Here is a 27001-nt window from a genome sequence, read left to right as displayed (position 1 = left end):
CTCCTCACCCACCACCCTCAATCCCGCGCTCGCTCTGTCGCAAAGAGCGACGCGCTTTCCCTCGCCGTTACGTCCTGCCGTAAAGCGCCACTGCGGCGGAAGAGAACTACAGATCCCAAGATGCCCCGCGGCATCCCTCAGTAGTATCCTGTCGCCATTCCGCCTCGGTTTGCTACTTCCTGCCGCCGCCGGGCCCGTCCCGGGTTAGGTAACACCGCGGGACGGTGGAGGTTAAAAAAAAACCCCCAAGAACCGCAAAGGGTGAAGGGGGGGGGGGCGGTGGCTTCGCTTCCGGGTGGTGGGGTGAGAGGTCGCGGCGTCATGTGATCCCAAGATGGCTGCGGGGCTGCGGCGTCCGTGAGGGGAGAGGCGGCTGAGCGGGGCCCGGCGGGGCAGCGGGGCCGGCGGCTCCCGGCCATGGCGGAGGCGTGAGGCGGCGGGAGAAGGGGCTGCGGCGGGGGCCCGGCTGCGGGCGGGCCGGGGCCGGGGCTGCGGCGGGGCTTCCCGCAGGGCCCGGCGGTGGCGGTGGCGGGGGGGACCGGGGGGGCCTCGCTGCTCCATGTCGGTCCCCTCCTGCGGGAAATATGATCAGCGCCCCTGACGTGGTGGCCTTCACCAGAGAGGAGGAGTTGGAGGATGAGCTGTGCAGCGAGCCGCCCCTGCCCGAGGAGTACTCGGTGCCGCTCTTCCCCTTCGCCAGCCACGGCGCCAACCCTTGGGCCAAGGTCGCCAGCTCCAAGTTCACCCGGGACTTCATCCTCATTTCCGAGTTCTCGGAGCAAGTGGGGCCCCAGCCCCTCCTGACCATCCCCGATGATGCCAAAGTGTCGGGCACTTTTGATCTCAATTATTTTTCCCTTCGGATTATGTCTGTGGATTACCAGGCTTCCTTCGTGGGGCACCCTCCTGGCTCTGCCTACCCGAAGCTGAACTTCGTGGAGGACTCCAAAGTGGTGCTGGGGGACTCGAAGGAAGGGGCCTTCGCGTACGTCCACCACTTGACTCTGTACGACCTCGAAGCCAGGGGTTTCGTGAGGCCCTTCTGCATGGCCTACATTTCTGCCGATGAGCACAAAATCATGCAGCAGTTTCAGGAACTCTCCATGGAGTTCTCTAAAGCCTCCGAATGCCTAAAGACGGGGAACAGGAAAGCTTTTGCAAACGAACTGGAAAAGAAACTGAAAGATCTCGACTACACCAGGACTGTCCTGCACAATGAAACCGAGATACAGAAGAAAGCCAATGACAAAGGGTATTACACAACCCAAGCCATCGAGAAGGCCAACGAGCTGGCCAGCGTGGAAAAGTCTATCATCGAGCACCAAGATCTGCTAAAACAAATCAGGTCGTATCCTTACAGGAAGTTGAAGGACTCCGACTTCCACCCCTACGAGCCGGAGTGTGCGCTGGATCAGGCCAACGCGGGCTGCGATCAGGACCTGACTACCTCCGACCTTGCCGAGCCTGGCGAAACACACCTTTATGCCCACGTGCCGTCCTATACGCCCAAGCTCATCAAAGCAAAGTCTGCCAAATGCTTTGACAAGAAGCTGAAGACGCTGGAGGAACTCTGCGATATTTATTTTTTCACCCAAACCCTTGACCAGTTGCATCAGATCGAGAGGACTTTCAGAGGTGATGTGTGCTACCTCCTGACAGACCAGATCAGTAGGGCGCTCTTAAAGCAACAAAGCGTAACAAACTTCCTCTTCGAGGATGTATCTTTCCTGAATGAAAAACCACCTGAAAAACAGTACAGAGGCTGCCAGGGGCTCAGTCAAGATGTCGTCGATAGAAAGTGTTCAGAAGAGTCCCCTCCTCCTAAAGTGGTCATCAGCCTGGGATCCTACAAGTCCAGTGTGGAGTGCGTGCCCATCAAGATGGATCAGGAAATCGAGGACTCCCAAGAACCCAAAATGACCGAGTCTGTGACATTTGAACACCAGGAGAACCTGGACTATCTCGATGCAGATATTAAAGGCAGCATCAGTAGTGGTGAGAGCATCGAGGTTCTTGGAACGGAGAAGTCCGCATCTGGCTTGACAAAATCGGAGAGCCAGGCCAGCCTACCCGTCAGCCCCAGCCCCCAGGCGGGCAGGAGCAAGGTGGGCAGCCGTCGGACTGTCAGCGAGGACAGCATCGAGGTTCTCAGCACGTGTCCCTCCGAGTCGCTCATCCCAGAAGATTTCAAAGCGAGCTACCCAAGTGCCATTAACGAGGAACCTTATGTGGATGATGAAGAGGGAGGCCTTCGTTTCACCCCCAAACTAAACGCGGACAACGCTGACGAGCAGGAGGACGTTACAAAACAGGAAAGCTTAGTGCAGGTTGACTCTGCCTGTTGTATCGGGAAGGAGAGTCCCAATTTCCTTGAGCCTCTGCCTGACCTGGGACAGAAGCCCTGTGACGAGGACGGGGTGGTCAGGATCCCCCCGCAGCCATACCGGCAGGCTGAGCCAGGGCTGCGCGGGAGTTTGGGGGGCTTCCCCTCCCACGACGGCATCTCAGGGGGGCTCCTTTCCTACGAGCCTGACTCACGCTACCTGACGGGCAGCAGGGAGGTCAGTAAGAGCAGCCTGGACGAGTGCTCGGACTCCATGAGCTATATCAGCAGCGCTGCCTCCACGTGCTCCGACAGGACCCCTTCTCCTGCTCACCCCGCCTGTCAGGCGAGTGAAAGGCACAAAAAAAAGGCTGGCCAGAACGCGCTGCGGTTCATCAGGCAGTACCCCTTCGCTCACCCCGCCATCTACTCCCTGCTCAGCGGGAGGACCCTGATCGTGCTGGGGGAAGAGGAAGCGATAGTCAAGAAGCTTGTGACGGCGCTCTCCATCTTCGTGCCAAACTACGGCATTTATGCCAAACCCGTGAAGCACTGGGTCACTTCTCCTCTGCACGTTGTGGATTTTCAGAAGTGGAAGTTGATTGGACTCCAGAGGTAAATCGAGGATCTATTTGCTTTATCGGTGTCAAGGTGTATGATGAAAACTTACTCTCATAAGTGGGAATTTCAGGGGGGAATTGGTGCGCAGGGGAGGTCTCTGTCTAATTATCTGTGCAGCTGCCATGAATTTCTGCTTCTGGGATATATTTTGAAGGTGGGTAGATTTGTCTGTTTCTTTATATCCAGCCTCACTTGAGAGTTAAAACACCTGCTGGGCACTTGCTGCCTGGCTCATACTACTTATGTGGCTTGGAGGTTTCCCTCTGGTTTAGGTCTTAGCCTGGCAAAGCAGAGAACAAACACACGCATCCCGCTGTTTTCCTGGTTGGTCTGATAACCGAGTGCTCCTGGAGTCCCTTGTGTACTCTGCTTTCCCCTGTCTCCTGCCGAAACTCTTCCGACATTTCTAGGTAGAGTCTTGTTTTTGAAATGGATGCTTTGATATGGGGAGGGTTTTTCCTTTTGGACCCTGCTGGAGAGATGATGTGCTGTCGATGAGATCGATAGGTCAGAAATTGGTGTGCCAGCACCTTGGGCTGTGTCGGTGAGGGTGTGCCGGCTGGGTGTCGTGGGGAAGAGCGGAGGCGCGGAGCCTGCAGAGCTGCTGGGCTCTCTTTGAGGGGGTGCAAATGGACAGAAACTTATTTATAACAAGCCTTAATGCAGGAAAAAAGGTCCGCGGAGCTGTGCGGGCCACAGTGGTGGAATTGCAGTTCAGATGCAAAGGAAACTTCTGCTCAGGCTGAGGGCCGTTGCGAAAGCAAGCAGCCCTTCTCCAACCCTGAAATGTGGCTTTGTAGTTTATATTAGCAAATAGCAATTGCTCAGCTCTCAAGATTTTGGCCCTGCCTTTGTTGCTGTTATGAAAAGGATTTTCTTTGTGTGTTACCAGGATGTGTTCGGCGCTTTGGGTGCAGGTATGACAGGGAATGGCCATTGCTGTCACCAACGTGGAAAACATGAGTCAGCGTGGCAGCCCATTGCTCAGATATGGGCTGGAATAGCTCCTGAAAGAGTGTTTCTGAGCAGCATGAAAATCAAAATACAGAAGTCTGCTTTCTGGGCTGCTGAGTATCGCGTCGCTGGGGGTTGTGGATGACGAAATTATCCTAAGCTGCGAGTTTACCCTTGTTTCTGTGCTCGTGAGGCAGGATGACAGCTCTGCCGACTGCTCTCAAAATTCTCTGTCTGTCAGTGAGGTTTTTAAAAGCCTTGAGTGTTTACTCGTTGCTCAATGTTTGCGGTTAGATGCAATTTTTATAAACAAAAGTAATTATTTTTTTTCAGAACTGCTTATAACATGTGTCAGTCATTTAGACTCTCCTCCATGGAATGCTAATTAAGTGTTGAGTTTAACGTGGGTGCTCTCAGCAAACCATTTGTACAAAGGCTTTGGGAAGGAACTTAGAGGCTAAATTAATTATTTTGGTAAGGGTGCTGCATCTCCTAAGGCCAGATGCTGCCTGGGCGCAGGGGCAGCCCTTACAGCAGCAGTTGGGGCTCCTGGTTTGAGGCTGGGAGCTGTATCTCAACCGAGCGACTTTAACCACGCAGAATTGAGGAGCAGAAGGTAGAGTTTGCGTAGGCTTGTAATTTGCATTTAAATAACATTAATGTAGGCTTGTTGGATAATTGTGTGTTGTGAACGTGCTGTGGGTTTGCACCTGAGTGAAAAATGCCCAGGCTCAACCAGGGAATATTCTGGTTTAAGGATGGTTCCCTTTTTACAGGAAAGGCAGAAGGTTTCACTCTGCTCAGGGCTTTGACCACCTCCGAGCAGCTCCCTCCCGAAGCAGTGATAGGGGGGGAAGGTGGAGCTCTTGGCAAGGCGGGGGCTGGTTTGGGTTTCTGGGTCCTTGCTGTCACATCCAGAAGCTGCCAGCTGCTGCAAGATTTGCTCCTGCTCACCAGAGATGTCCTATCGCTCCCCCTCCGTGCCACCAAGGGAGGAAGCTGACTCGAAGCACAGTGGTTTATGAAGCAGCGCACACATGGTGCGGATTAGTGCATGTGGGCATCCAGGGGATCAAGGTTTCTTTGGGATCTGGCAGGCTGGAGAGACTAATTTGCCATTCTCTTCTGTGCTAGACTTCCTTTGCCTGCAGAGGCTCTCACATCAGCTCATGAGCTAGAGGGAAATCGCATGCGATACGGGGGCACGGACACAGTCTGCTGCTTAACTGTCCGGTCCCCTCCAGCCGTGACTTTTCTCCTTGCTGTTTCAGGATGGTGTCGCCTGCCGGGGTGAACGTGCTGCACGCCCTGAGCCGATACAGCCGGTACGTCAGCATTCTGGATGCCGACAGTAAGACTCTCCGCTGCCCGCTTTACAAAGGCACCTTAGTGTCCCGGCTGGCAGACCACCGCACGCAGATCAAACGAGGAAGCACCTACTATATGCACGTCCAAAGTATCCTCACCCAGCTGTGTTCAAAAGCCTTCCTCTTCACTTTCTGCCATCATTTGCACCTTCCCATCAGTGAAAGGGAACCAGAGGAATCCGTTGTGAATCGCAGGATGAACTTTCTGAAGCTTCAACTGGGCCTTGCCAATGAAGATATCAAAATTGTACAGTATTTAGCTGAGCTGCTGAAGCTGCAGTACATTCAGGAACCCGGCCAGGGGGTGAACCCTCTGCTCCGATTTGACTATGTTCCCAGCTTTTTGTACAAAATCTAGCCTCGCGTGTGGGCTGTCTGCCTGCGTACTCAGAGTCTGACAAAGATCATCCGTGCTTGACATTGATGCTGTCTGCAGTAGCTCTCATACATTGAGAAGGGGCGAAGAAGCCGATGCGTTTGCAAGCGTCTCTGCTCCACAGAAATCGGTGTCTGAGGGACCGGATTTCTGTGTGGTTCTCTGCAGCCAAGAACGTAGATGTTCCATCACACAAAACACTGGGCACTCTGTTTTTAAATGATAGAAGGGGCACTATTAACTTTTAAAGCATATCATGGCAGCATCCTAGGGGATTTATGGCATGGAGAGAGAGGTGGGCTGTCTTGGGGATCAATACTTACCAGTGTGCAGCCCCCAAAATAACACAGTGCTCCGCACGCTGCTGCCAGAGCCCTAAATGCTGTTGGTCCCTTCTGTGGAGCCAGGATGGAGACCAGAGGGGAGATGTAAAGGCCACATGAAGTTCTTTAACCCACCCGTGTCTCGCGTGAGTGTAGCTCAGAAGCTCCCTGGCAGGGTGGCAGCTTGCAGTTACCCATCTGTGCGCAGCGCTAGTGGATGGTCTCCCTTCCTGCATTTTTCTGAGTTTCCTGGCGCTTCCCAGGACGGGTTGTCCCTGGGCGGGTGGGAGAGCAGTGGAGGCACACGTGCTTCTCCCCAGAAAGCGTTTGCCGGTTTCTCTCAGCTTTGTTAACATCTGGAATGTGGAAGGAATCCTTAATGCTGGCGAGCATGGAGCTGCCCACTGCTGTGAATGTAGAGCATGTGCCTTGTTAATTTGTCACATCCTATTTGCTGGGCAACCTCTGAGAAGGGTGGGAGGGAGACCAGGAATCCTCAAAGCATGTGAGGTCAAGGGTGGCCTTTTAAGGAGAGAGGGGAACTGAACAGAGTTGGGGGGACCCTCATTTTTAGGTGCATTTTGTGATGGGGAAACGAACAGTGCAATTCAGCTGAAGCTACGCTGTGAGACAGCAGGCTGTTAGAGCAGGCTGCCTGGCTGGCGAGATACTAGTGCTCAGGAGACATCGGGGATGAATGTACTGGATTCCACATTGTATCTGTAATAGGTTTTTGGTTTTGTTTTTTTGTCGGGGAGTTGACTTTTGTGCTTTGCGGTAAAGCAGGGTCAGCGTCACTGCATGCTGCTTCTGGCCGAGCCTTTGTCATGTCTCGACTACCTCTCCCGGGGCACTCCTGGGTAGCTCTGGACGGGGCAGAACCACCGCTCTCTGAGCCTGAACGCTGAGGACTTCCCTTTCAAAGCTTCTGCGCCACTGCCTGTGCCGTAAAGGTTGTGCCACCAGCATGGTGATGCTCCCAGATTGTTCCCGTCAGTGCCGAAAACTTTGTGCCTGGGCACAGCGCTTCCCTCTGGAGTCTCGTAGCAGATGCTGCTCCTTGGCCACCGGTCCTGGGCTGCGGTCTGCTCTGCTCGGTGCTGTGTGGTGGCAGCAGCCCCCGTGGTACTTCTAAGCAAGAAAAGCCTTGCTAGGAAAGATAGCCTTGGTTTTATTTCTTTTTAGGACTCTTCTGATTATGGGGCGAGAACAGCTGAGATTGTACAAGATTAGCTGAAGCGTTGTTTGGTTTGGGTTTTTTTAAACCTCTGTTTATTGTGCTGGTGTGAGGCAGTGCTGGAGATGAATGTGATGTTCCTTCCGTGCCTGGGGAATTTTCTGTATAGGGACTGGGGTTTGTCAGTGTGGCTCAGACCCCACTAAAACTTGCTGTGAGACCTGCACTGCTCCAAAACCTGTGTCCCAAAGGCAAGGAAGCTTCTTAGGGAGGCTGTAGTCGGGCACCAGCATCTGCGCTTCGGTACCGCTGCCGCCTCTTCCTCTCCCCTGGAAAGGGCTCTCTGATGTAGTGCGGGAGGTATAAACCACAGGGCAGAAAGGCTATTTTAAACGTTAGTGTTTCTGGTGGCTTACGCTGAGGCCAGCTCAGCCGGGCAAGTTGAGCTCGTGGTGCTCCAGAGGGATTTCCAAGGTCAGGGGTTGCTTACGATGGTGTTTTTAGGTCGCAGTTGGGAAGCAGCGTGGCGTCACCTTCATGAAGGTGAGTGGTGTGCCTGTGCGTGGGGCTGCACACCTTTAGAGCATGTTTAAAGGCCTTTTCCTTTCCTAACTCTGCCCTCCTGTCGCATGTGAACTGGGTCTGCTGGTGAAAGACTTCCGTGTCCTTTGAAAACGCCTGCTTTCTGAAGGACGCTTGAGGTGTCCCCTTGTCAATTCGCGTGCACCTGGATAGCTGCGACACTAAAGCTGAGGCAAGATTCCCTGGGGGAAGACGCATCTCGGTAAATGAGTAATGCAGGTGACACCGGGCAGACAAAAGCTCCCTGCGTCCTGCCTGCCCCACAGCTCTGGAGAAGTGCTCCGCACGGGAGCTTGTTTCCTGCTGGAAAACAATGTGATGCTGTTTGGGTTTGAGGAGGGAGGGACGAACTATTTTCCTGCTGACTCACTTACGTCTTCCTCCAGGCTGACAGCGCAGAGTGGTGGAGCGGGGTGGATGATTAGTGTTGGTTGATCTCTTAGTCACAGTGGTCTCGACCTCTGGTGTTCAGGTGCGCTCGTAACTTGATAAATAACTCGCTTCTCGTTGCTCCCTCTATCAAACCTGTAGTATCTGATATTCAAGGCTGTGTTGAGCAATACTCGCACTACCATCTGTCCGACCTGCTTCATCTCTCAGCAACAAAGCAGCTCTGATTTGGGAGGATGCCCTGGGGGCTTTGCTGGGATGTCGCCCATTTCCAAACAGGAGCCCTGCACTATCTGCAGCTCAGCTCTTAAGCAAGAGCTGTGGAGAAATACTCCTTGGAGTGCTTGTCCTCCTAAAGCTGGCTCACGGCAGGGTAACCTCTGAGCTCGGGCTCCAGGAAAGGGGGAGTTACATCGGATTGTGGCACCTCAGGGCAGCCGGAGCCCAGCCTGCCCTTGCTGCTCGTGGGGCCCGTAACGGTGGCAGAAATCGGGGGGAGTCTGCATGCAGCTGGTGGTTCGGGGGCTGAACCTCTTTGCTCAGTAATTTCTCAGTCCGACCTTCTGCTCCTGTACAGTAAAGATCCCTGTATCGGCACTTTAAGACTTTTTCCTCATCTTCACTGTGTTACCTCACTAGTTTCCGATATTAGCAGACTTATAACAAGTTACGATCTTCACGCTAACAGCTCCCGCAATGAATCTTGACACGTGTGTTCGTCGGCTTGCACCGCACCGCCCGAGCGCTGCCGTCCAGCCATCCTTCCACCGCGAGCAGGGCAGGTTCCTCGCGGCCGCAGTGCAATAACTCACCAGCCCTCCCGCACCGACCCTCCAGCGCCAGAGCCAGCGGTGCTGCGCATGGCCATCGCCTGCTGCCGTGAGTGCTGTCAGCATGCCCCCGCCTCCCGCTCCGGCTCCCTCCTCTCTCTGCTGGCTGTCAGGGAGAGAGGCTTTAAGCCTGACCGAGAATTCATCAGACCAGGAGGGCAGGGTGCCCTTTTCTTACTCCTCCGCTTTCTTGTCTCGGGAGATGAACTGCCAGCCCTTGCTCTATGCTACGCTAGCCCGCAGCTTTCAGATCCCACCCTGCGGAGGGTCAGCCATAGGAGTAGGCGATATTAACCCTACACAGGTTTCATTTCTCAGAGAATAGTGCTTGGATTTACTTTCATCCAGTAGCAATCACTTCTAAGCAGCTCCAAAGCTGCCTTGCCTTGACTAGGGAAGTACTGCCTATACTCTAGCAATATTCACCATTTGGTAAGGGGTGGGAGAGGCACTTGAGGCGTGAGAGCTGATGGCTCCATCGCCCCAGGCCTGTTCCTTGGTTTTCACTGAGTGTGCGGGGGCCCTGAGCCCCCGATCTGGTGGTGGGTGACAGCCCACGCTGCGGATTCAGCGTCTCGGAGAGCTGGGTGGGATCTGGGACTTGTAGCAGCGCTTTGAAAAGGCTCCTGTAACAAGGTGCGATGGGAAATTCAGCAAGCTGCCCAGGCTGAAGGAGCGCACCTGCTCCGCGCGGTGCCCCCGTAGCACAACGTCAGAGCAACAGACTGTACCCCGATATTGGAGGGGTCACAAACTGACCGCACGCTGGTCCCCGAGACGCATTTTAACTGGAAGGCAGAAACACAGGGTACCTGGTCCCGCTGGCTGCCTCGCTGCCGGCACGGGGATGGGGCTGGGCTAAGAGATGCCTCTGAGGGCTGCGAGGAGGCTGCGATGAATTCTCATCTTATTTTAAAGCACTGTATCCTATTACTGCATGTTGAGTTACGTGTGTGTGTGCCTGTGCGTGCCGAATGCTTGCGTCAGTAGTTAGAACGAGTGTGACCGGGAGAAATCCAAGAAGCATGTCTTAGTGTCGTGCTGTAAGTGTCACTGCACAAGAGTTTAACAGATGTTAACACCAAATAACTAGTCTGAGAAATGTACTTTTAAAAAAATTTATTTATTTGGGTTCAGATATTTTTGAAATACAAAAAAAAATTGGTTGTATTTTTTAAAGCTTATAATTCTTGTCATACATTGTGGTTAAATTCTTAATTTTACCGTGCTTATTAAAAAATGGTTCTACCTAAGCTTTGAGCTCAGAGGTCTTAGGAAATACCAGCAACGTGGGCTAGGACAGGATGGTGATCCCAGGAGGGCTGTTCTCAGTGGGTGCGGTACAAGGCTTGGCCTTGTCAAAGCCTGCAGAGGCTGGAAGGCACAAAAGGAAATCCTGGAGGCTGAAACCAGGAAGGGTTTTAGCGGCTGTAAAGTCTCTTGTGCAGCTGAGCACAGCGTGTCTGGGTAAATGTGGGCAGGCCTGCCTAAACCTCGTCTGCCGCTCCCCCAGCCAGCGAGAGTGGGATCGAACCTGGCCGTGAGGCCGGGGTTTACCTGGTGCTTGGTCCCAATTGTAATGTTGAACGGTGAAAGGGCTGATTTCCCCATGGGGGGCTGTGTTCAGGGGGGTCCTGTGCCCCAAATGGGAGGAGAGAGGTGGGTAAGAGCCAAACAAGGAGCCACTGCTGCACCGCAGCCAGTGCCAGCAGGGAGGTGCTGGGAGAAGGCACTGGGGCGTTGGTCTCCGGCTGGGGCTGTGAGTGTGCCACAATCCCGGGTACTTCCATGGCTCCAGGAGCGGGTAGGGGTGCCTCCCCTTACAGGACAGGCAGCCCCGGGAGCGGAAAGGTGGCTGCAAAGGCCTCCACCTCTTCCTTCAGTGCCTTCAGCTCCCCCCGGTATTTCTCCTCCTCCAGTTTCTCCTTGAATTCCTTCAGTGTGGCCTTGGGGCTCATGTCCTTCTGCACGCGCAGCGTCAGCTCGATCCCTGCCAGGACGGGAGACGCGTCGGTCAGCCCTCGCAGCTGTAACACCTCTGCCTGTGCCCGCAGTGGGCAGCTGCCGCATCCCGCACCTCTCCCAGCCCTGCACAGGGAGCCTGCGAGGCTGGGCTGCGGGCTTGGCCCTGCACACCCCACAGCAGCTCTGGGGCTGCTCCCCGAGACAGGTGGGAGGGAAGGAGCAGTGCTGCAAGGGGCCTGCTGTCCTGGGAAACCAGCGTGGGATCCCTGAGGACAACTGGAACAAGACTGCAAAAGGTACAGTTTTAATCCAGGCTTTCAGCCCGCTGCCTGTGCTGTGGGGAGGGTTTGGCTGTCTCAGCTGTGGCCAGATGTTGCCTCCCGTATCCAGATGTGGAGGTGGGACAGTTAACTCCTCACTTGTATGTGCGCTCCCTTGCCAGCTGCTGAGGAAGCCGCCCAGCTTGTGCCTCCTCGCCCAGAGGAGCTGCCCTGGCCCCGGGCTGCTGCTGGAGCTGAGACTCAGCCCCGCACACACACCCCCGGCCTCACCTCTGTGGATGTACTGAGCCACCATGCGGAAGTCATCCTGTCGGAAACCGCGGGAGGTGAGAGCTGGTGTCCCAAACCGCAGGCCACTGGGACGCAGGGCGCTGACGTCGCCTGCACCAGAACAAGTCACACGTGACCAAACCCAGTACCAAAACCGCCATGCACGGGATTTAATCCCGTTTCCCAGTGTCCAGGGTGGACTGGGAGCTGGGACCCCTGCAGGAAGCTCTGCACGGGCCAGGGGAGATGCCCGGTGTGCAGGGCAGGACACGGCAGAGCTTGTGGGATTCCTCACCGGGGCATGTGTTCTTGTTGCAGGCGATAGAGCAGATCTCCAGCACCCGCTCAGCCCGGCCGCCATCCGTGCCTCTGCTGCGCAGGTCCAGCAAAATCAGGTGGTTGTCAGAGCCCCCTGCAAAGAGAGGGGTTCAGTGGAGGATGTGGGATCGGGGTAAATGCTGCTCCCGCACGAGACTTCAGCCAAAAAGGCTTGGGATTGCACTGGGGCCTGCCCCTGGTTTTGGGGGCAGAAGGGGGCCTGCCCTTGGGAAGGGAGGCTGCTTCGAAACAGTTTTGCAGATGTCCTGAGGAATTGCTATGGCAGAGCCCTGCCTGCCACGTCCATGCATGTGCTGCCCTTGTGGCCTGGCTCGGACTCCGGGCCGTACGCAGGCGTCAGCCCCATCCCGCCACCGAAACCTGCCCTCACCCGTGACAATGTCGTAGCCCAGCTCCATCAGCGCTGCCGAGAGCGCCTTGCAGTTCGCCACCACCTGCTGCTGGTAGGCCTTGAACTCGGGCGTCATGGCCTGCCGCAGCGCCACAGCGATCCCTGGGGAGGAAGGCAGAGCGGGGTGAGTTTTTGGAGGCTCCCACCGGGAGAGCCGGTGGGGATGTGTGGCACCACTATCAGAAATCATCCTGGAAGCTGAGCAAACTGACGGACAGTCCCTTCCCCTAACCAGACTGGCGGTGTTACCATGAGTCAAAAGGCAGGATGGGACAAGCCTGGTCACTCCTCAGGCAATGCTGGAGCAAGTTGGCTACTCCTTGCCATGGTACCTCCAGGCTGCGAGCCCCTTGCACTGCTGCTGAGGGTCAGAACCCAGCCACGAGATCTTTCCCAGCTCCCTTTGCCATCCTGGAGCTGGCAGCCAGCCTGGATGCGTACCTGCGATGGCGTGGTTGTGAGGGCCTCCCTGCAGCCCGGGGAAGACCGCCTGGTTGATGAGGCTCTCTAGGTTGTAGAGTGTTTCCTTGCCCGTCTTGGGGTCCACGCTGCGGGTGCCTGTGGGAGGGGAGAGCAGGGTTGCTCACAAGGCAGCACGGCTGCCCTTCTCCCACGAGCTGCTTTTACCCGCTGGCCCCTCAGAGGAGGGATAGTGGTTGTTGCTCATTAAATCTGGGCCACGGTTAGCCCTGGGAAGCTCCCCAGATGCCCCCAGGAGGCCCTGGACCTTCCTGCCCTCCCTCCTTCCCAGCTAGAGCAGGAAGGAGCTTTAACTTGCAGCCCCCCCGGCCTGGGTGGAGCGTTTCTCCCGGCTCCCCAACCAGGTCAGGCACCTTTGCGGTAGAAGATCATGCCGGCCCTGCAGCCCCGCAAGGTCTTGTGGGTGGTGGTGGAGACGACGTCGCAGTGGTCAAAGGGGGAGGGCACCACGCCAGCAGCCACCAGCCCGCTGATGTGGGCCATGTCAGCCATGAGATAGGCACCATTGGCGTCGGCGATCTTCCGCATGCGGGCATAGTCCAGGTTGCGCGAGTAGCAGCTGACACCTGCAGGGAGATGGCACGTAGAGGGGACAGGAGCAGATGCTTGAGGACCTTGGGACAGACCCAGGTCCAGCCTTACGATGGGGATGGGACAGCACACAAGCTCCTGCCAGTATGGATGAATTTGAGGTCTCCTCCTGGCACTGCAGCATCCTTGGGTGCCTGTGGGCTTACCGGGGTGCTACTGGCTTCAGGGAGCCACCCCCACCCAGGGTGTGTCACCAGGGAGGTCGGTAAGGCTTTGATCCTTACCTGCTATGATCAGCTTGGGGTGGAATAGGCGGGCATTCTCCTCCAGCCGGTCGTAGTCAATGTAACCCGTCTTGGGGTTGACCTGGGAGAGGAAGAGGAGGGTTCAGCCACCTTGGCATGGGTGAAGATCAGCTGCAGCACCGTCCTGCAGGAGGGAGTGCTGGGAGCCTGGCGCCAGTCCTTCTAACTTTAAGAGGCACCAACAGTTATGATGACTGCATCCTGCCTCCGGCTGGAGCAGCTCTCTGTACCTTGTAGGGCATAGACTCGAAGAAGACAGAGGTGGCAGAGATCTTCTTCTTGTCTGTCATGAACCCATGGGTGAGGTGGCCCCCGTCAGGCAGGTCCAGCCCCATGATCCTGCCATGGGGCTCCACCAGGGCCGTGTACACTGCAAAGTTTGCGGGTGACCCTGCAACAAGAGCACACCGGGCCTGTTACGGGTGCTGGGATGTGCAGAGGCCAGTGCAGCTGTCCTGGCTCTTCTGAGCATCCCGTTACCTGAGTAGGGCTGGACGTTGACGCCCCACTTCTGGGGGTCGAGCCGGTACGCCTGCAGGGCTCGCTTCTGGCACAGCCTTTCCAGCTCGTCTACGAACTCCGTCCCGCCATAGTACCTGCCGGTAAAGGATGGGGCAGGGGTTAAACCAAACCCTGTGACCAAGCTGTGGAGAACCCAGTGATGCCATGGTTACGGCAGCCACCAGGACAGCAGCTGCAGCAGACGTGACCCTGTTGAGATTGTTCCATGTGTGGCCAAGGACAGAAGCCAAGAGGGTCAGATCCTGCCCTGGAAGAGCTCGGCTGCCAGTGCCAGGACATCACTTCCTCTCCAGAGGTGAGGTCTGGCAGCGTGGGTCATTCCTCTTCCCTCCCTGCGAGGGTTTGGGTTGGGCGGGACTCTGCCCCGGACCCGTACCTCTGCCCTGGGTAGCCCTCAGAGTATTTGTTGTTCATGCAGGACCCCAGGGCCTCCAGGACTGCTCGGCTCGCAAAGTTCTCTGATGCAATTAACTCCAGCCCCAGCCTCTGCCGCTGCTTCTCCTTCTTGATGATGCTGTGCACCTTTGGGAGGGGAGAGAAACAGCTTCACCCATGCCAGCTCTGCATGGAGACATGGATGCTCTGCAGTAGGGGATGCACCCTTGGAGGGGACAGGGTGATGGAAAGGGGTCTGGAAAGGTGCTGGAGAAGGAAGATGAGATCCCTTCTTGGTACAGCTGATCACAAACAGTTCATGTCTGGTCACAGGCCATGTTTTGGGTTTCTACCTGCTGGGAAGCTACCAGATAATTCAGCTGTCATTTGGGCTCAAGAGTCAAGGGCAACTGCCACATGGCCTGGTGGGCTGCTCTGGTGTGGACATTAGAGCTTCACATCTATTGCTTATACCCCTCTGCTTGAAGTTACCACCATGTTATCTGCAGATGGTTGGGGGATGCCCTCACTCTACCTCTCACCACAGGCAGAGGGGCATGGAGGATGGATGGGTGCCACCAGCTCAGCCTTGGACCATCTCCCTGCTACATCCCCGGCTCAAGGAGGTCAGCATCCCCACGGCTGTCTGGGGGATGAACAAAGTGGCTGCTGGGCATGGGCCAGGATGGGGCTCTCACCTCCGGGTCGTTGCTGTCGAGCGGCTCCATTACCATCCTGTTATGGCAGGCCCAGAGCTCTGCACTGGGGAGGCCTCCGTCGCCCTGCATTGAGTTTGCCATCTTCTTGCTGGGTCCAAGGCCACCTGCCAGCAGAGAGGGGAGTTTGTGGGATGGGCTGGGATGGCAGTGGGGCTGGGTGCCTCTGCACTGCATCCCTGCGCCCTGCCTGCTCCCATCCCACGTCTTCCCTGGAAACACAGAGGGACCAGCGATGGGCTGGGAGCCATTGGGCAAGAAGAACACAGACAACTGTCAGGCTTCCCCCACTGATTTAAGTCCAGTTCATTAATTATAGTGCTCTGATCATTTCTGATACTCTGTCATCACCACCCCGCCTGGGGTCCCCCCACCCAGCTCTGCAGCGCCTGGCTGGACACTTGGGGACATGGTGAACCTGTGCACAGACCAAACCAGATCAGCAACACGAGCAATGCCTTTCCCTCTTGCTCCCATATATCTGCGAGTCTTAGGGCTTCTAGGACATGGTAGCAAATGCCCTCATAGACACAAGGGTGTCTTATTAAAACTGCTGTTTAATTTCAAGTGCAGTGAAGTGCTCATACCCACAGACCTGAGCTTTTAAAGTGCATTACGTTACCTCTCGGCTACTTTCCCTTGTGTATTAGCAAACCCCCAGCAAGACAGAGTCCGGCCCCAAACCCTGACTGAAGCAAGCACAGCTGGTGGAGCTGGGCCCGGAGAGGCAACCGCTGCTCACATTATAATGCAGAGCACAAGCTCCCCTGCAGAGCACAAACTCCTTGGCAGGCGTGACAGCCCAGCTTCTGCCTTAGCTGAAAACAATGCATCTTTTTACTCATTAACCCTGCGAGGCCAGCAAAAGGCCATGAGCAGGTTATTAAGCAATCCCACTCAGTTTGCTTGTGCCAAGCTGCTGAAGTCCATTCAGCGCAGGCCTGCTGCAGGCTGCTCTTGCCAAGCAGGGCCACCCAGCTGCCCTCCTTCCTGAGCCTGGGGCCTCACTGGCAAGGTGGGAATCCCCCCGCTGTCAGAAAAGCTGGACTGAGATAGGGAAAGGGCTGTGAGGGCAAGGGCAGGGTGCAGTGCTCTGGCTTTGAGCAGGACAGCTGGGTCCAGCGTGTCCCCCCAGCACGGGTCACAACAGTACTCGCACCCAGAGTTTTCACAGACCTGCAGAAGGCTCGGGGGGGACAGAGCTCCCCATTCCCCACCCAGGATGAGACCCCCATTTCTACCCTCGTGGTGGGACACCAGTCCAGCCCTGGCAGTTCACCTGCTGCAGGGATGAACCCCAGCCCTGAGGCTCTATCCCCACCTGGCTCTGCATCCCCCCGTATCCCGGCTCCCCCACCTCCCCCACCCTGAGAGGCTGACGCCCTCCCCCTGCCCTGACACCAGTCGTGTGGAACAGCACTGCCTGCCCGGCTGTCACCCCGCAGCGGCGTGCCCTGCTCCTGCACGGCCCTTCCCCGCCCCGCACCCCCTGTCCCGGCCCCGCACGGCCCCTACCCGCCCGCCGCACCGAAGCCCGGTCCCGCTCCGCCACCGCGCGGGAGCCCGCGCGCCTAGCATAGACCGCTCAGACACGCCCCTCCGCGCCTCCGCCAATCAACGCCTCGCACCGCCCCGGTAGGCCGGCGGCGGGGAACGCGCTCCGGAAGCATCTGGGCCAATCAGCGCCGCGCTCTTCCACCTCCCCGCGATCTATTGGCCCGTGCCGAGGCGGGGCTGGCGGCGCCGCCAGCACGTGGCGGTCGGGGCGCGGGTGACCTTGGCCGGGGCGGGCGGCGGGCGGGGGCTCCGCTGCCGTCACCCCTCTGCCGTCACCCCTCCTCTGCCGTCACCCCGCTGCCGTCACCCTGCAGCCCCGGCCCCGCCTGCTGTGCGCCCCGGGGGGCCTCTCCCCCAGCCCCCCGTGATCCAGGGGTGCCCCTCGCCTCCCCCGTGAGCCGGAGGAGGGGAGCCCCCCGCCGCCCTGCACCCCCGCCGGGCAGGGAGCGCTTCCAGCCCCCCCCGAGGCCCCCGGCCGGGCTGCTGGCCGAAGCCATGTCTCAAGGCGAGCAGGTGTGCCAGGCTGTGGCACGGCCCGGCAGCAACGGCGTGGCACCGCTGCTGCCGTTGGGAGCAGAGCCTGCCCCGTGCCCCCCGCGGCAGGGCAGCCCCGGAGCCCGGAGGGGTGTCCGGGTGCTCGGGAGGAAGGAAGGTCCCAGGGGGACGAGTCGCGCAGGCAGGAGAGCGGCCGTGTTTTCCTTGTGCTTCAAATCCGAGATAGCGGATGGGCTTGGCCAACCGGCCCGAGGGAGTCCGCAACCGCCGGGGCTTCAGGGGTTAAATCAATGCACCACAAATTGAGGAAGAAGATTAGGGAATAAGGGATCCTACTAAATTCCTCGTGATCCCAAACCATGGGAAAATAGACCGAGGCAGCGTGAGTCACTCTGTGGAGAGGAGCAGCGTCTCAAAGGGGAGTCGGCCGGGAGGTGAGACCACCCGCTGCGGGCAGAGTGTCGAAGGAGTGCGGCACGGCGGCGAGTCCTGCCTGGACCTGGCGAGGTGGGGTGCTGGGGCGAGGGAAATCACGGGCTCGCCGGGAGGGTGGTTTGTGGGTAAAGGGCTGAGGGTTGCACCCGAATTCACCTCGGGTGCCGTTCCGCTATGAGAGTGCACCTCCCTGGAAGGTACTTGTTGAAGGAACAGTCTTTTAACTTAATCTTTACCAGTCTAGATGGTTTTTGCTATCTTAATTTGTCGTTGGTCATCCGAAGAGGACTGGTCACAGCTGAGGGATTTGGGTTTCCATGGTTCTGCTCCTGGCCCATGCCGGATTGCTGTTGTTGGCCGTTCATGGAGCGGTTGTTCTGACAGTGCCAGCACCAACAGCAAAACGTGGTCGGTTTCTCTGGTCGTGCTGGTTTCTGTGACATGCTATAGAGATGGACTTTATATTAATTATATATGAAGTTATATAATCTGGCTTTGCATATACATTTTGTGTACACCTGCTAGCAAAGATTTTCACCTTCCCTGAGCCATAGGAGCCGCAGATAATAGCGGTGTGTGCTGTTATGATTTCAGGACTCTGGCTTGCTGGTGATGGAGGGTGTCTCTTCTTCCCCTTCACCCTTCTCTGCCGGTTCCCCCACCGTGCAGTCTGAGAACGCCACTGCCCATGACTACTACTCCGGCCTCCAGAAGAGCATGCACATCCTCTCCATGGTGGTATACAGCATCGCCTGTTTGCTGGGGGTGACAGGGAACGGCCTCGTCATCTGGATTGCAGGCTTCAAGATGAAGAAGACGGTGAACTCCGTCTGGTTCCTCAACTTGGCCATTGCCGACTTCATCTTCACCTTTTTCCTGCCTCTCAGCATCGCCTACACCGCCCTGGGCTTCCACTGGCCGTTTGGCAAGCTCCTGTGCAAGCTGAACAGCACCATCGCGTTCCTCAACATGTTCGCCAGCGTCTTCCTCCTGACAGTCATCAGCATGGACCGCTGCGTTTCTGTGGCCTTTCCCATCTGGTCTCACAACCACAGGAGTCCGGAGCTGGCGGCCAGGATCGCACTGGGGACGTGGGTCCTGGCTCTCCTCCTCAGCTCCCCGTACCTCGTCTTTCGGGACACTGCGGTCAGTTCCAGGAACATCACCAGCTGCTATAATAATTTTGCACTGTCCGATGACTACACGTCCGAGGCAACGCGGAGGCTGTGGAGGATGCGGCATAAAGCGATGATCATAACGCGATTCTTATGCGGGTTCCTCATCCCTTTCACGGTGATTCTCATCTGCTACAGCATCGTTGCTGTCAAGCTGAAAAGACGGCAGTTAGCCAACTCTGCGAAGCCATACAGAATTATCATTGCTGTCACAGCCTCGTTTTTCCTCTGTTATTTCCCCTATCACGTCTTCTCCTTGCTGGAAATATCCAAAAACTCTTCCAGTCATGAGATGAAAATGGCCCTTTACATAGGGATCCCCTTGGTTTCCAGCCTTGCCTTCTTCAACAGCTGCATCAACCCCATCCTGTACGTATTTGTAGGGCCGGATTTCAAGGAGAAGTTTTGCCAGTCCATCCTGTCGACCTTCGAAGGGGCCTTCAGCGAGGAGTCGGTCCTGGGCAGCCTGACCAGCAGGCGAAAGTCCAGGTCCGCTTCGGAAGCAGAGGTGCCGAGGGCCTGAGCGGGCGCTGGTGTGGAGGGGGCAGTTCTTTTCTCTGCAGTTTCCCCTCATTTCAGAGCTATAATCGCAGGACTGGGGGCTGCAAAGGGCTGTGCATGCTGACCAAGTGTGATTTGATGTTTTGGAGGTATCTCAAACCCACTATGACTTAATACACTATGGAATTGAAACGACTCCCTGGAGCTGCAGCACGGCGGCTCGAAAAAGCAGCATTTTACGCCTTGTTTCCCTGTACCTTTTCCATTCCCTATGGTCCATCGTACCTGGCAAAACATCTCCCTGGCTGGCTGTGCCGCGAGGGCAACCACAGCCTGGGTGGTGGCTGCCAGTCATCAGACTTGGCTGCCTGGGCACTGCCGATCTCTTACAGCTTCCAGTTTTTAACAGGCGAGCCTTTATAAAATTTGCCGGGTTTGTGACTCTGCTGGCAGAGCTCCCTTTACTTTCCTCTCCTCCTGGCTCCCAAGGAGGGAGCTCTCAGGTGCTCTCCACGCTGCCGCCCAGCCCAGGGTCACCCTGTACGTGCCGGGGGGCGGCAGTTGGGGACGAGTCCTGTTTGCATCTCCCTTGGGTTCACCTGCCTGCAGTGCATTTGCACATGGCGAGCCGAGGGGAGGGCTTGATCCCTGCCCTTGCCAGACTTTCCTGGCAGCTCATCTTTGCTGGGGTTCCACCAGGAGGCCAAATCAGGTGTGGCTGTGCCGGAGGTGTACGGCTGTGCCGGAGGTGTATAGCTGTGCCGGAGGTGTATAGCTGCGCTGGTGTTTCAGCTGTCCAGAGGGAGAAGAGGAGGGAGGAGAGACTTATTCCATAAGTCCCTCATAATTAAATCAGTAAAGAAAACACAAAGATCCTCTCCCACATATCATTCCAGTCTGGTGCATGGGCTGCTAAAGCTTAAGGAGAAAATAATTTAAAAAAAAAAAAGCAGCTTGACCGTGCAGTGGGATCCATCCATAGGCGCTCTCACAAATGCGTCTTTTAAAGAAAGAGGGTTAAATGAAATGGCTGTATGCATTTTTGTAGGGTTGGGACTAGCCAGTAAGACACTCATCTTTTCTTTCCCCAGATGTGTGGCAGGATGAATTACTGGTTATGCTCCAGTTACTCAGGTTTGATGTACAGCATAACTATTTCTGAGCAACGCTTGTCTGTGTGTGTGTTTGACATGTTTCTGGCCCTTAAATAGCGGAGAGCTGACATTTTGTACTGTTGGTGAATGAATATTAAACCCCATTAAACTTATGTAAAATGTACCCAGCCTGTTGTGCTGCCTGTGTGATAAGACACTTGGTGATCGAACCTGACTGAGCATGCTCATCTTTGGCAACAGAACAACTAGATAAAAAAATTAAATACCCAGAATTTGGAAACAAACCACTGGTATTAGCAGCAACTCTCATGACTGAAGTAGACAGGACTCGACCTGGGTGTGAGGACTTGCCCCGGGGCACTCTGTCCATGTGGATCTGATTGCCAGCCTGCAGTGCTGGCTTATCGGTGGGTTTCAGACCTTTTGAAAACCAGTGGTTCAGAGAAGGAAGAGGAGCAGGTGTGGCTGAGCTGGGTCTGCTCAAGTTTCACATTTGCAAACTGCTCCGGATGAAGATGGTGGGGCTTTTCTTCCCAGGCTTGATCAGTCTCTAAACTGCTTTAGTTTTCGTAGTAGAAAATGTTGGTCACGTAAAAGGGAAGGGCAGCATTGAGGTGCTGTCATTTCCAGCCCATCCCAGGCAGCTAAACGAGCAAGTGACTGTATCACACCTCCCTCTCCTGGCCTGCCCAATCTGCCTGTAAAATGGCCCAAAAGCTACCATTTGTCCTGTTCATCCTGCCAGAAACCTGCCTTGGAGCCTCATTGCTCCGACAGCTGGAAAACCTCTGACTCCCAGCCAGAATGTATGAATTTACATGTACCTCACTATTCTGCGTGGATGACATTACCGAGTGAGAGCTGTCACTTGAACATGTTAGGGATTAATTATGGGTCTGCTGGGCCATGCAATATTAAATGAAGGTCGTGATCCTACAGGCGTGCATGTACTTAACCTTAAATTCATGCATAAACCCGCTGAGAATGGGGAATGTAACAAGACCATCCATATGTCAAGCATGAGTGAACAGAGAGATTTACCCTTTGCCACAAATTGCTGCCTGTCATTCAGATAAACCAGCAATGTTTGCTATGCAGCATGCAACTCTGGGGCTATTTACTTGCTCCTGGTGGTAAACTACAGCATCGATTGCAGTGTCAAGGTTGAGCAGACCAGCGTTTGCTCTTTCTGGTTTTCCTTATCTGTTTGCAGAGCCCACATAATTCCTTGTGACAAGAGTCTCTGAGAGTGTTAGTTAGACCAAGGCCTCAGACTCCTGTCGTGCCTCTCTCCTCACCCTGGCACCCTTGAAGGTCAGGGCTTGAAGTATTGACCTGGTTTGTGGTAGGAAAGAAAGCAATTTTATGGGTCATTTGGACATCCAAGGTGGGTAGAGGATTCCCATGGGTCAACATGATTTAAATGAAGCAGAGAGTGTCTGGGTGATCTAAGGAATTACCACTGGCATACCAGTAGGTAACTAACCCACAGAGCACCATCTCCTCCCTGGCATCCCAGCCAAGCCCAGCGTGCCTTTTGCGCAGTAGCTCTGTTTCATCAGCTAACCCCATTCGACTCCAGACCCGAGACCAAACTGCTCTCTCTCTCTCTCACACAATATCCCTTCCAGAAGTTGCTTCCTCTCTAAGCAGCACGTTATTACGCCTAAGAAAAATAGCGTGTCTTTACAAAGCTGAAAATCTCCCTGCGTGATGGGGAAGGGGCTGAGAAAGTTTTCGGACAGCCATTCCTGAGAACCCTTGCCAAAAAGGGGGAAGCAAACGTTTTATCGATGGTAATGGCCATTGCTGTGTTACGGGATGTGCTTGAGATAGAGATGGGTCTGTCATCCCAGGTCTGATCCCTAGCCTTTGTGCAATAAGAAACTGTGCTGACATCAATACAGGGTCAGACTGCCAAGGGACTGGTTCCAGGATAAATCTCCCATTGTATCGAATTTCTTCAAGTTCAGACTATCTCATTATCACAGCGATAATTTTGACAGTCCTTCATTCCCAACCAGGAGGCAGGCTGTTCATTCTCTCTGATACTTGTGTTTGTCATGCACTTATCTAGAAAAGCTTGAATGAAAAAAAAAAGGGAAAATTTTTTCCAAAGGCACGCAAACAATTCAAAGAGGTTGAACAACTCTTTTGGCAGCTGTGCCCCGCTCTGACGCAGCTTTGCTCTCAAGGCTCTTTCAGATGCGATCGGATGGGTGGAACAGCCTGAACCCCCCAGTATTTGCAGTCATTGAGAAAGGTGCTGAACCCGCTGCCCCGCTGGCGTGAGGCCGTCATTGGTCCTTCGGAGGGGCCGATCCCACGGCCCCACTCATACAAACAGCGGGCTGGGACAGGCAGAGCCATTGGGGCGTGTGGGGTTCAGGCAGAGCCTTTGGGGCATGCGGGGTTCAGGCTGTGCACAGGGGAGCCTTAGCTGAGAGAATAAGCAAGTTTTGATAGTCAGAGCATTTGGTGTGAATTAGCAGACCAGGGTGAGCAGTGTGATGAAGTCATTAACACTTTGGCATTGAGCAAGGTAAATACAGAATCCCCAGAATGTCTTGGTGAAGAGCTCAGAAAGACTTGGCAGGTGATTTTTGGTTCAAGGTTTTGTCACAGGTTGTGGCTTCTGAGTGCAGAAAGTGCGCTGGCTGGAGCTGTGGTCAGAGCTGCCCTCCAAGGAAGGTAGCAAGGGATGGTGTTACTTCACTAGCTGGCATAGATGGGAAGAATTATGTCATGGGGCCAGTTTGGGCGAAGCATGACAGACCTCTGTATGCTGAAAAGAGAATTGGCAGAATCCAATTACAGCCTGGTTGTGTCCTGTCCTGATTCAATCACAAGCCTAAGTAGCACCAGATCAGCATTACAGTTTTGGTCAGACGAGGGTCTAGCAGGATGGTAAGATGTTCTTGTATCTTTAGTGCAAGAGAAGATAACTGTGGTGTTTTAATCATGCTGAGGGACAACCATGGTGCAGCTGGGTCTTGTGACACAGCTGCTTCTGTAACGAAGACAGGATCTTAGATGAAGATATATCAAGAATCTCAAGCAGGTAAAGCCTGGGGTGAATTGCAGCACGCAGCAGGTCCTTGACAGCCATGGATTATTGCTACGCCCAGCAGTTCTACACTGTTTTAGCAAGTATGTAAGTCAGGCATCTCAACAAAAGCTGTCGCTGCCTTGCTTTGGAGGAGAGAGTACAGCAGGTGACTGGAGCTGGGAGAAGCTGCAGAGGTATCAGGGAGAAAACCAGCCAAGGAGGATGTGGCAAGCGGTAGCTCAAGAGGAGAAGGAGAGACCTGGATGAGAGCACGGAAAATAGCAACTGGGCTCAGAACAGTTAAGAGGGAAGAGGGAGGAAGGAGTGGGAGCTGAAACAGCCTTGAAAGTACCAGCAGCACGGTGGTGGGTGCAAATGAATGGGAGGGACACTGCAGCAGGTGAGGAAGTTCTCATTAAGGAGAACTTAATGAGACAATAAAAGCCTCTGTGAAACCTAGCAGTCCCTATGCCTTTCCTCTGGTGAAACTTTCCTGGTGAGTAAAATTTTTAAGTGTCCCACTCTTGAGCTTGGGGAATGGACTTGTAAGATAAGGTCAAGCAAAAGACAGCGCGCAGAGGTCTAACAGCAGGACCTCTTCCAGAGCTTGCTGAAATCAGGCAGGAAACAATATGGCAAGTAAGAGAACTGGTATTGGTACAAAGTTTCTCTGTGAAGGGGAGATACTGGTAATAGTGTTAGTAAGTGGTGCAGGCCAAGCCTCACCCAGGTCTCCTTAGCCTTTCCTGGCGCAGCAGCTGGGTGAGGGTCTCACCCATCACAGGAGTTAACCTGTTGATCCAGGATTGGTCCTGACTGGCACCAAACTGGGAAGGGAACAAGGTGCTCTTTGCAGGTTGCACTTTGCTCCTTCCCCGTACCTCTCCCAGCTTCTGCTTAGCTGTACGGGGCAGGTTTGGTACTAAATCTGTCTTTACACCCTCCAGTCTATCTCTGTGCGGCTGTGTATGCAAAGCACTGCGTCTTTTCTCCTGTACTGAATTCTGATTCAATTTGCAAGCCTGGTCTGTAGTGACCTGTGACTAACTCGAGCCATTCCTGTACGTTCACTAAATGCTTGTACGGGGCAAGACGTGTGCACACTCCCTCTCTGTAGAGGAGCTGTAGCTTAGTGCAGTAAACAGCAAGTCACACTAGGACCCAGTAGGTAGGACAGAGAGGAACAGGGTGTTTGGCACTAACTGTGTAGCTGCTCAAATTCCCTAAAATGACATGACTTCACTGTCCAGTTCAACTGCTTCTGTCTAAAGGCGAATCGAAGGGCAAACCACATCTGTAAACAGAAGGTGATGGATGTTAACTGGATGTTATACAGACTTTGCAGGAGAGAACTGCACACAAACACAGCAAAGCAAAGAGAATCTGCGAACAAAGCAAAAGGCGCTACTGCCGGTTCTTGTTTCAGGGCAGTGTTTGTTCAAACCCTTGCCCTCTCATTCAGCTTGAGATGTTTTCTGTGCAGTGACCTGTTAAACGCTGGGTATTCCAACAAGTCTCTCATCTCTTTGTTTGAAGGCTGGTTGGAGATAACCCCGTGCTGAAGCTGATGCAGCAGGTCCGTTAGTCATTGCAGACTGACCCGGAACTGTGAGCGCTGTTAGAAACAGGAAAACAAACTGAACTCGGTGAGTCTTTCAGTCAAAGCTCCATGACTCAGGAGGAACAGGACTGTAACAAAATGAATTGGTGCCTATTTCTTGCAGATGGCCAAGCCACGGCTAGGCAGTAATAATTGATAAAACAATAAGAGAGTGCTATCTACTTACACAGCCCTTCACATAGATAAGACGTGCTCTCTGCTCCGGGGCCTTTTCTAAGGCACTTGGTTTCCCAGACAAGCGGAATGCTATTTTCCAGATCACTCCCAAGAAATGATAAAATTATTCCTCCCTCCCTTGATTCAGAAATGCATTTAGAGCTGCTTTGAGTTCTGCCTCCCTAGCTGGGTAATATCCAAGACAGCATCTTCTGGAAATTAGACGCCGTCTCTCCCAAGGCAGTAAAGCTGAAGGCAGGGGAGGGAGGTGGTGGCCTCGAGGCTGTGCTCTGTGCGGAGCGTCTGTGTGCTGCAGAAACCCCCAGCAGGCTCAGAGGGACTGTGTAGGGTATAGGATGCTTTCGGGACCAACTGTTGGGAGAGACCAAACCTATTCACAGGGCTCTGTTCGGATCAAATCAAAAGGTTTCTTTGGTGTACCATGTCTGATAAGTCTTACCAGCAGGTAGTTTGGTAGGTGAGTTTTAACATCCACCTCTTTTTTTTTTTTTTTAAAAATAACCAAAAACAAACAAAAAAGCCAACCTGGTGGAGCAGTGATGGATGGAGCTCAGGACACTGGATGACAGTAGCATTTGTCTTCTCTCAGGTGATGGATGCACACTGTCGTCCAGCCCAGCACTGGATGAGCAGTGCCCTTCACCTTGGCTGGACTAGGTGTGGGGTGTTTTTTGCCCATCTCTGCTTGCCAGGGTTGCATCTGGATTAAGAACAACAAATCTCTGAGCCAGTATATTCACAGCCAGCAGTTTTTCAGAATTCCTTAGATGACTGCTAATTGGATCATTGTAAATGAAATAAAATCCGGGTGCTCATTTTGGAGCAACTATTTGTTAAGCTCTTAGCATTTGGATAGCATATTGTAAAATTAACAAATCTCTCTCCCTTGGGAGCTGAGATTAAATTTACATTCCTCTGACCAGGAAAACAGAGGTGGGGAAGAAATTGATTTGCTCTAAGAAAACAAAGGCAGTAGCCTTATAAAAAGGATCAGAAGGCAGAATCTTTTAGTTCCCGGTGCTGTGGTTTGCTTAAGCAATGTCAGGAATTTGGGGCAGCATGAATCAAATAGTCAGCAAATTCTGGGGGCCCTAGGGTATTGAAAAATGCTTCTGGGGAAGGCTGCTCATTGCATCATGGGTCAGTGCTTCACCATGTGTTGTTTCTAGCTATTGCCTTAAACCGCTCTGCCATGCCAGCCTGTAGTGAAATCCTGTGATGAACACTGATGCTAACAGAGGAGTCTCCGCCGCTCTGCGAAGAGGCTAACAAAAAGCTCAAAACCCCCTTCTCCTTTGTCCTAAAAGCCCCAAAACAAGAAAAGAACCTCCTAGGGTCAACCACCCTGAATCAACTCTGGAAGCACCAGCCTGTAAGCAGAAAAACACAGACAGAGAATGGTGGGGCTGGCGAGGCAGTAGGAGAGGTCTATTGTCTTACACTTAAGTGTAATTCAGGAGAGACTCTAGGAAAGGCAGAGGATCATTGCTGCATCTCTGTGAGGGTACAAAGAGGCTTATGGCCTCTCTGCTCGCATATTTCAAACAGATGTCTTTGCTTTATGCGAGCGCTGCAAGTGGAGTGCTCTACATCTGGCAGCTGCTCATCGGCTCCAGGTTAAATTGTTCTCCTTCCCCCGCTCTGAGTCTGAAAAAGCAAAAAAGGAGACAATTGATGAAGTCTTGGAATAAACAATAAGCAAATATTGTGAAATACGGGGAAACACTGGCCCGTGAATATTTAAAATGGAAAACGCAG

At 54.3% G+C, this 27001-nt stretch overlaps 3 protein-coding genes across 3 annotated transcripts; 2 read left to right on the top strand and 1 right to left on the bottom strand.

Moving 5' to 3' along the window:
- The first annotated feature begins 584 nt into the window (after positions 1–584).
- On the top strand, positions 585–6658 carry SMCR8 (SMCR8-C9orf72 complex subunit). The gene is made up of 2 exons (XM_009820182.2): positions 585–2938; positions 5170–6658. The coding sequence occupies exons 1-2, from the start codon at positions 585–587 to the stop codon at positions 5621–5623; spliced, it is 2808 nt and encodes a 935-aa protein (XP_009818484.2). The 3' UTR covers positions 5624–6658.
- Positions 6659–10058: 3400 nt separating this feature from the next.
- SHMT1 (serine hydroxymethyltransferase 1) lies at positions 10059–16788 on the bottom strand. Its single transcript, XM_059826583.1, is given in 12 exon segments — positions 10059–10933; positions 11460–11570; positions 11755–11871; positions 12169–12291; positions 12631–12747; positions 13023–13235; positions 13485–13566; positions 13736–13896; positions 13986–14101; positions 14404–14549; positions 15101–15330; positions 16647–16788. Coding segments are annotated over 12 exon segments (1728 nt in total). The 3' UTR covers positions 10059–10763.
- Positions 16789–18205: 1417 nt separating this feature from the next.
- On the top strand, positions 18206–19303 carry LOC104264837 (chemerin-like receptor 1). Its single transcript, XM_009822060.2, has one exon. The coding sequence runs from the start codon at positions 18218–18220 to the stop codon at positions 19301–19303; it is 1086 nt and encodes a 361-aa protein (XP_009820362.2). The 5' UTR covers positions 18206–18217.
- Positions 19304–27001: the final 7698 nt, after the last annotated feature.

Source organism: Gavia stellata, chromosome 18 (assembly GCF_030936135.1).
Source record: "Gavia stellata isolate bGavSte3 chromosome 18, bGavSte3.hap2, whole genome shotgun sequence".
Taxonomy (NCBI): Eukaryota; Metazoa; Chordata; class Aves; order Gaviiformes; family Gaviidae; genus Gavia; species Gavia stellata.
The sequence above is the reverse complement of the archived record's forward strand: the minus strand, read 5'-3'. Positions and strand labels throughout refer to the sequence as shown.

Coding starts and splice junctions, on each gene's coding strand:
- LOC104264837 (XM_009822060.2), top strand. CDS start 18,218: ATGGAGGGTGTCTCTTCTTCCCCTTCACCCTTCTCTGCCGGTTCCCCC.
- SMCR8 (XM_009820182.2), top strand. CDS start 585: ATGATCAGCGCCCCTGACGTGGTGGCCTTCACCAGAGAGGAGGAGTTG. Junction 2,939..5,169: donor AAGTTGATTGGACTCCAGAG/GTAAATCGAGGA, acceptor TTGCTGTTTCAG/GATGGTGTCGCCTGCCGGGG.